We start from the raw sequence: 9,120 nt of genomic DNA on the forward strand, positions 1-9,120 counted from the left end.
AAGGGAATGTATATTATTACAGTAGAATCATAGAGCTGGAAGGGACTTCCACAGTCATCTATTTGAACCTCCTGCACAATGCAGAAAATTCACAAATACCTCCTCCCACACACACACATCCCCGTGACCCCTGCAGGTTCCAGGGCCAGAAGGTGGCAAAACCCTCCAGGATCCCTGGCCTGCAGGAAATTACCCCAAAGTGGTGAACAGCATTGACTCAGCCTTCCATCCTTCCAAGGTCGGTAAAATGAGCACCCAGCTTGCTGGGGGTGATATCCAGAAAGACACCCCTGTTCTGATTCCCAAGCCATGCACCCCTGGAATGTGATATTGCAATGTAACCCTTGAATATTAATATGACACAGCAATGCCCATTTGAATTGGAATGGTCTTTCTTGCGCATAGGGAGAAAAATCCAGTTCCTTCTAGGCCTCAGGCAGGCTGGAATGATGTCAAGTTTGGTTCACAGGCTGGACAGACATAGTGGCCAAATACTGAACGGCTAAGAAGCATCCATCTTTCTCAAAGATTTCAGGTTTTAACGGCTGGCATCATCATTAGGGTTTGCAGAATCTTTCAGGCTCAAGTGCCGTGTTCTACTGGAGAAAGTTTTTCTTCCAGATGTTTCATTCTCAGCTGCGGAGAACATCCTCAGTGGCGTTGCAGCCGGAGCAGCCAAGGTCAGAACGCCTGCTCCGGCTGCAACACCACTGAGGATGTTCTCCGCAGCTGAGAACGGAACGTCTGGAAGAAAAACTTTCTCCAGTAGAACACGGCACTTGAGCCCGAAAGATTCTACAAACCCTAATCCATCTTTCTGCTCCTGGAAATGAAGACTTCCAGGCCCAGAGAGGGACACATGATGGGCAGAGCTGTAAAAGTTCCTTCACTTCTTTTGGCAACCTTTTAAGATCCGTTATCAACATTATCAAGATCCGTTATCAACATTAAAAAATAAGGGTTACCAGGACTCCTGCAACACAAATAAATGGCTTGTATATATATATATATATATGTTCTGTTATTCTTCAGGGCAAGACAGCAGAAACACAAAGGCTAAAGGTTAAGTGGCCATCTTGTGAATGTGTGGTATACCTGTAAACTGGTCTCACATTTCTGATAGGGAACAAAGTTTCTATTTTTCTTTAATTACTGCTAAGGCTATCAAAGTCAACCAGTCTCCTGAACACTTGATGGATGCCTATCCATGTTTGACATTAAGGGAGAAATCTATCATTTTTGGGGAGCTTCAAAGGAATCAGTTTGGAAAAACAGGGCATAAAACGTCATTTAGCCAGTGTAATTAAAATTCCTCCATTGGGGTTTGGATCTATGACACAATGATCTCTGATTGGATATTCCACATATGACACTCTGATTTTCCATTGGTGTGACACTCTGCTTCCTCATCGGGTAATTGAATCACTTGATGTGACGTAATTTACCCTAGAAAATAGGCAATCCCACCTGTCAGGATTAAAGAAGTCAGGGAAAAGAAAGAGAAAAAGAGGAGGGAGAGAAAAAAGGAAGAAAAGGGAATTCCTCCATCCTCTCCTCCCTCCATCCCTTCCTACCCTCACCCCCCCTTCTCCTCAAGAGAAATCTCCCTCCAGAGGCCTTGTGTTTCCTCTGACTGAGCCTACCCTGCAAGATCTAGGTATTGTATAACCTCCCCCCACCATCCATACTTACTCAGCTAACCACTGTATTCCTCTTGTATGCTTGAAATTGTTTGATTGAGATGTAACTATTTGAAAACCTATACAAAATCCATTATTAACCAAAGGATTTTCAGTGGTCTATCTCCGTAAACATAGACAGAGATCTCTGCTTACCTCACCTCTCGTAGACTCACCATTTTGAGCTAAGAAATATTAATATTTCCCAATAAAAAGTTAGTTGAGGTGTAACAGAGTGAAAGCGTAGATGACTGGGGAAAGCAATGGCAAACCACCCCGTAAAAAGTCTGCTGTGAAAACGTTGTGAAAGCAACATCACCTCAGAGTCAGAAACAACTGGTGCTTGCACAGGGGACCTTTCCTTTCCTATATGACAACCCTTCAAATTCTTGAAGATGATTATCATATCACCTCACAATCGTTTCCTCTCCAGGCTAAACTTAGAATCATGGAGTTGGAAGGGATCTCCAGGGTCATCTAGTCCAACCCCCTGCACAATGCAGGAAACTCACAAACACCTCCCCCTAAATTCACAGGATATTCATTGCTGTCAGATGGCCATCTAGCCTCTGCTTAAAAACCTCTAAGGAAGGGGAGCCCACCACCTTCCGAGCTCTTTACACAGCTCCTTCAGTATTTCCTCATGGGACTTGGTCTCCAGACCCCTCACCATCTTCATTGCCCTCCTCTGGACATGTCCCAGCTTGTCTATATCCTTCTTAAATTGTGATGAGGGCTAATCAGAGCAGAGTAAAGTGATACCATCACTTCACGTGATCTAGATACTATACTTCTGTTGATACAGCCCAAAACTGCATTGGTCTTTTTAGCTACCGCATCACACTGCTGACTCATGTTCAGTTTAGGGTCTACTAAGACCCCTAGATCCTTTTCACACATACTACTGCCATGACAAATTTCCCCCATTCTATAATTATGCACCAGATTTTTCTGACCTCAATGCACTTTACATTAAAGTTAAAATTTATTTTATTTGTTTCAGCCCAGTTTTCCAGCCTGTCAAGATCATCCTATATCATTACTCTGTATTTGTAACCCCTCCCAATTTAGTATCAACTGCAAATTTAATAAGCATTCCTTCTATTCCTTCATCCAAATCATTTATGAAGATGTTGAACAAAACAGGTCCCAGGACAGATCCTTGAGGCACTCCACTTGTCATTCCTCTCCAAGAGGATGAGGAACCATTCATAAGCACTCTTTGGGTGCAATCTGTCAACTAGTTACAGATCCACCTAGCAGTAATAGGATCCAAACCACATTTTACCAACCTTTCAACAAGAATAGTATGTGGTACCTTATCAAAAGCCTACTAAAATCAATAAAAACTATGTCTACTGCATTCCCCTGATTCAGCAAGATAGTAACTTTCTCAAAAAAAAAGAGATCAGGTTAGCCTGGCATGGTTTGTTCTTGAGAAACCCATGGTGGCTCTTAATAATCACAGCCATCCTTTCTAAATGCTCAAGGACTGACTTTTGATGATTTGTTCTAAAACTTTCCCAGGTGTAGAAATCAAGCTGACAGGTCGGTAGTTACCCAGATCCTCCTTTTTCCTGTTCTTGAGGATGGAGACATTTGCCTGCCTCCAGTCTTCCAGCCCCCTCCCCTGTTCTCCAAGACTTCTCAAAAATAATGGCCAGAGGCTCAGAAATTATGTCTGCAAGTTCTTTTAGTACCCTTGGATGCAGTTCATCTGGCCCTGAGGACTTAGTTTCATTTTGTAATCTGTTCAAGGAGTGTCTTATCCAAGTTCTCTGCAGTGACAGTGTAATAATATGCAATCAACTGTCTCAGCCTTTCCCATTTGACAAGGGAAACCCCGTTGGGAATAAGGAATGCAAAAAAGCTGTGGGTAAGGCACTGAAACATGCCAAAGTGGAGGTTCTCTGGTACTTAGGAATCTCTCAGTCTGGGCAGAGTCCAGCAGTGAGAACAAATATGTCTGATTAGAACCCTAACACTGATCAGACTGTCAGTGTCAAAACTGGGGGCTGAAACAGCACATTCCACAGCTTCCAAGCCTTTGTTGACAGCACTCGGCTTGGCCACTGGGCCCTTTCAGCAGGCAGCACAGCCACAGCCACCTGGCCAGAGGGCCTGCGCATGCACTCGGCTGCAACAGCAGTCCCGCTTCACCTGGTGGGAGGAGGCCCATCGGAATCCCTGGGGTTCCCATAGGGCAGGGGTGACCAACGGCAGCTCTCCAGATGTTTTTTTGCCTACAACTCCCATCAGCCCCAGCCAGCATGGCCAAAGGCTGGGGCTGATGGGAGTTGTAGGCAAAAAACATCTGGAGAGCTACTGTTGGCCACCCCTGCCATAGGGAAAGGAAGGAGGCAGGCCTGCTGAGCCCCTCTGTGGTTTTCACCAGCTGCAGAAACAGCCTCTGTTTCGGGGGGTGTCTTCTGCAATCTTTTATTTCTTTAAATTCAGGTATTCGCTACTTTTTGTTCATTGCTAGTTCGGCGCTTTGGGGACATCTTCACATGTAAGTGCACAGAGACTGGGGTGGCTCGCTTGGGTCCCTTCTGGACTCTGTAGGACAAGAAATAGACAAATGATTAGAAAAGGGTCAAATCCTCCCAGGTCTGGGGCTGTTGCTAATTTGGAAGTGGTGTGGTCCTTCGGGCAAACTGAACTTGCAACTTTTTGGTTTTTCTGAAGAAGCCAAACCCAAATTCCTGTCACAGCTGTTTCCCAGAGGTCAGAATGGGATGAGTGTACACCACCACGAGAAGTATTCTGTCCTTTAAACTGATGTCCATGGGGTGGGGGGGGGGGGTCCTGCTTTATGTTCTCAGTGTCCATTTCTGGTGGTCAGACCTCAGCAGGGCAACCTCAGTCCCTCAGGTTCTGTGGCTGCAGAGGGCAGCAGCAGCAGCTCCCCCTTCTCCCTTCAGCTCCCTCTGGTCCTGCAGTGCTTGCTGGCGTGCGCAAGGGCCAAGAGCATGCAGTAGCTGCAGCATGACTTCCAAGCCCTTGCAGAGAAGAAACTCATTCCTTGCCGAAGATTTGAGGTGGCTGATGGACACCCTCCTTGGAGACCAGGTAATTTGGCCAGCTGCACTGAGACTGAGCAATCCACAGCAAAGGCATGCTGCAGCCCCTGACTGGGAAGAGGCCAGCACAGAGTAGGGGGTCTAGTGGAGTCAAGCTGCTCCTTCTTCCATCCCACATTAAAGCTTCCATTGATCAATGCTAACCGAGGAAACCATTCCTAGATAGAAGATGCCTGAGAAAGACTGGCCTCGCATTCAGCACCAATGAACAGATTCTGGTCCAAAATCCAGCAGCCAGGCTACTCTCAGGGGCTGGATAAATTTCTTCCTTGGACATACCTTCCTCGGAAATCAGCATGGAAAGATCTGCACTGGACGTTTATTTCCAAGTACAATGCAAAGTGCCTGAGGTCAGGGTACCCGATAGACCGTCTCCTTCTTTCCTGCCCACCCCGCCAGCTCACATCCCCCCCCCCACACACACACACACCCTTTCTCTCTTACGTGCTGGGCCAAAACATTACTTTTACCCAGGCAAGCAGTTTGATCTTTTAAAATCATTTTATTTATCAAAATTGTTCTATCTATCTATCTATCTATCTATCTATCTATCTATCTATCTATCTATCTATCTATCTATCTATCTATCATCTATCTATCTATCCAGGGCTTTCTTTGTAGAAAAAGCCCAGCAGGAACTCATTTGCATTTTAGGCCACACACCCTGACATCACCATTGTTTCACATAGGGCTTTTTGCAGGAAAAGCTCAATGGGAAGTCATTTGCATATTAGGCCACACCCCCTGGAACTGCATTCCTGTGCATTCCTGCTCAAAAAAAGCCACCCCTCTCTAACCATATTTTTAGGCCTCCCTTCCCTACTTCTACCCTAACAAATGTTTTGCAAGCATAATTTTAGACTGCTAAATGTTTTATGCTTTTTTTTTTAATTATCTGGCTTTTTTATAATGGGTATTTTTAAAGGTGTCCTTGGAATTCTGTTCTGTTTGTCAACAGTAGTCTAACATGGTTTCCCCCTTTGAAATCACCATGGGAACCCTGAATCAGTCAGTCTCTCTCTCTCTAAGCACCTGATTGATTGATTGATTGATTGATTGATTGATTTCCTTGCTTGCTTCATCTCTACCCAGCCTTTCTTCCCACTGGGGACTCAAAGCAGTTTACAACATTCTCCTCTTCTCTCTTTTGTCCTCATGACTATCCAGTGACATTGATGAGACTGAGGGTCTGTGACTGTCCCAAGGTCACCCAGCAGGCTTCCACAGCACAGCAGGGACACAAAACGGGTCTTCCAGATCTTTGCCCAACACTGACCCATGGCCAGACCCCACCGTCTCTCATTTGAGTTACAAGGAAGAACAGGGTGGAAGGAAGAACAGGGAATGATGCCACCTGGAGCTGCTTAGAGGCAGGGCTGGCCAGTTTGGTGTAGTGGTTAAGTGTGTGGACTCTTATCTGGGAGAATCAGGTTTGATTCCCCACTCCTCCACAAGCAGCTCCTGGAATGGCCTTGGGTCAGCCATAGCTCTCACAGAGTTGTCCTTGAAAGGGCAGCTTCTAGGAGAGCTCTCTCAGCCCCACCCACCTCACAGGTTGTCTGTTGTGGGGAGGAAGGTAAAGGAAACTATCAACACTCTGAGACTCTGAGATTCAGAGTATAGGGTAGGATATAAATCCAATATCTTCTAGGCAAACTAGGCATTTGCCTTGGGTGCAGCCTTCTGGAGGTGCCAAATTGGGTGCCCCCCACATGACTCTGTGAGGCAGCTGCCCAGCGGCTGCCCCTGGGGTGCAAACGCAGGGAGAGGGTCTTCCCCCCGCACCTCTCGGGGAGTCTCCCAAGAGGTGCGGGCAGTGGGGGCTTTCTCTCGGGAGTCTCCTGAGAGGTGCAGCGGGGGCTTTCTCTCTGCTTTTGCACTCAAGGGGTGCAAAAGCAGGGAGAGGGTCTCCCCCCCTCCATTCTATCCTATGGACCCATAGGATAGAATGGAGTCCATTCCATCCTATGTGCCCATAGGATAGAACGGAGGGATTGGGCTGCCTCTGCAGCATGACCCCAGAGAAGAAGTGTAAAGTTCAAACCCCCTTCTCTAGCATTCCACTGCAGCTGTGGCTCGATCCCCCCAATGTATCCTATAGGCACATGAATAGAATGGAGTGCATTCTATCCTATGGGCCCCGGGATAGAATGGAAGGATTGGGCTGCTGCTGCGGCAGGATGCCAGAGAAGTAGGTTTGAACTTTAAACCCCTCCTCTGGGGTTGCGCCACAGAGGTGGCCCGATCCCTCCATTCTATCCCAAGGGCCCATAGGAAAGTATGTAGGAAGTGGGGCTGCTGCGGGGGGGGGGGGGGTGGTGGCAGAGGTTAGCTTTGTCTAGGGTGCCAGATATTCTAGGGCCTGCCTTGCTTCGCATTAAGGAGGGATTACAGAAGCATTACATAAATAAGTAAAACAAAGTAAGAGAGAAGCAGAGCCCAGTCCTCTTGGGAAGGGATCCGGGTGTTCCTTCCGATAGCAAAAGTCCACCGTCCACACGCCAGGTGGGGCTGGTGCTCCACTTGTGAAGGCCTGCGAAGGAGACGGCACAAGGGAAGGGCCTCCTCTGGCACCCCCATAAAGCTACTTTGGCACAGCAGTTTCCCTCTGCTTACCTTTTGGCTGACACGTGATCACTGACCATCTTCTGCAAGGCTGGCATTCTGTCCTTCAAACGGAGATCAGGAAAGGAAGTTTGGACCTGGGCCTCTGTGCATAAGCGAGAAGAACGCCATTTCTTGCCCCGGGGTATTTCGACAAAGGAAGTCTGAACCTGCGCTTCAGTGAGAATGGGAAGTTTTGGCTTCCCCTCCACTTTGGAAATTCGCTCTGGTTTCTTCTCCTCTTGGCCCTCCACTAGCATTGGGAATAAAGGCGAATCCCTGTCAAAGGATAAGCCAAGGTTGGCAGTTTGCATTTGTACTTCTGCTTCTTGCCTAGTAGTCCACACTTCAAGCAGGGATGTTGGCAACTGAGAGTCCATCTGCACAGGGAGAGCAGCTTCCACCTTTGCAGGCATTGGCAGGTGTGCTGGGCTGGCCGTTCGTGACAGGACAGTGGGTTCAAGAGCAGCCCCAGCCATATCAATCTCAGAAGGCAGCATCTGGGCTCTTGGTAGTTCTTCCAGGCTCTGCTGTGTGGTGTCAGTTGGTGATGGGCTTGACGTTGGCAATTCAGAGCTTTCCATTGGCTCCCTTGCCTTCCACATTTCAAGTAAAGAGGTTTGCTTCTCAGGGTCAAGTTGATCTGGGGATGGAGATGCAGCTGTGGCTATTTGCATTGGGCTTTTAGACTGTGGTTGGAGAAGTGGTTCTTCCATGGATTCTGGCAAACCTGACCAAGAAGTTTGCATCTGGCCATCACTTAGTTCTTTTGCCTTCCATATGTCAAAGAAGGAGGTTTGCGCCTCAGTGTCAGCTTGAGATGGGAGAGGAGATTTGGTTGTTTTTGGTGTAGATGACTGCACTACATTCTCAGATTGTGGAGGAAGAGATTCTTCAACAGATTTTGACATATCCAATTGAGAGGTCTGGGCCAGGGAATCACTCACATCTTTTGTCTTCCATATGTCAAGGAGTGAGGTTTGCACCTCAGTGTTGATATGAGATGGAGGTGAAGACTCAGCTGTCTCAGATGCAGGAAACCGCAGAACATTTTCAGGTTGAGGGGGGAGAGGAGGTTCTTCCAGGGGTGGTGACATATCCATCCAAGAGGTTTGTGCTCGGGCATCCCTGAGATCTTTTGTCTTCCATACGTCTAGGAGCGAGGTTTGCATCTCAGTGTTGATTTGAGATGGAGGTGAAGACTCAGCTGTTTCAGATCCAGGAAACCGCAGAACATTTTCAGGTTGAGGGGGGAGAGGAGGTTCTTCCAAGGGTGGTGACATATCCATCCAAGAGGTTTGTGCTCGGGCATCCCTGAGATCTTTTGTCTTCCATACGTCTAGGAGCGAGGTTTGCACCTCAGTGTTCATTTGAGATGGAGGTGAAGACTCAGCTGTCTCAGATGCAGGAAACTGCAGAACATTTTCAGGTTGAGGAGGGAGAAAAGGTTCTTCCAGGGGTGGTGACACATCCATCCAAGAGGTTTGTGCTCGGGCATCCCTGAGATCTTTTGTCTTCCATACGTCTAGGAGCGAGGTTTGTACCTCAGTGTTGATTTGAGATGGAGGTGACGTCTCAGCTGTTTCAGATGAAGGAAACTGTGCAAAATTTTCAGGTTGAGTGGGCAGAGGAGGTTCTTCCAGGGGTGGAGACATATCTGTCCAAGAGGTTTGTGCTCGGCCATCCCTTAGATCTTTTGTCTTCCATACATCTAGGAGCGAGGTTTGTACCTCTGTGTTAATATGAGATGGAGG

At 47.4% G+C, this 9,120-nt stretch overlaps 1 protein-coding gene across 1 annotated transcript; it reads right to left on the reverse strand.

The window, feature by feature from the left end:
* Window positions 1-4,103: 4,103 nt before the first annotated feature.
* LOC132578399 (histone-lysine N-methyltransferase 2D-like) lies at window positions 4,104-8,856 on the reverse strand. The gene is made up of 2 exons (XM_060248371.1): window positions 7,379-8,856; window positions 4,104-4,238 (listed from the first exon to the last, which is right to left on the reverse strand). Exons 1-2 carry the CDS (start codon window positions 8,839-8,841, stop codon window positions 4,133-4,135), a joined length of 1,569 nt encoding a protein of 522 aa, XP_060104354.1. The 5' UTR covers window positions 8,842-8,856; the 3' UTR covers window positions 4,104-4,132.
* Between the last annotated feature and the right edge of the window lie 264 nt (window positions 8,857-9,120).

Source organism: Heteronotia binoei, chromosome 10, assembly GCF_032191835.1.
Source record: "Heteronotia binoei isolate CCM8104 ecotype False Entrance Well chromosome 10, APGP_CSIRO_Hbin_v1, whole genome shotgun sequence".
Classification (NCBI taxonomy): Eukaryota; Metazoa; Chordata; class Lepidosauria; order Squamata; family Gekkonidae; genus Heteronotia; species Heteronotia binoei.

What these genes read in the sequence shown, in the direction of transcription:
- LOC132578399 (XM_060248371.1), bottom strand. Translation starts at nt 8,841, where the DNA reads ATGGATGTGTCACCACCCCTGGAAGAACCTTTTCTCCCTCCTCAACCT. An exon ending in GATCACGTGTCAGCCAAAAG is followed by an intron (nt 4,239 to 7,378) that starts GTAAGCAGAGGG and finishes CTTGTCCTACAG; the next exon opens with AGTCCAGAAGGGACCCAAGC.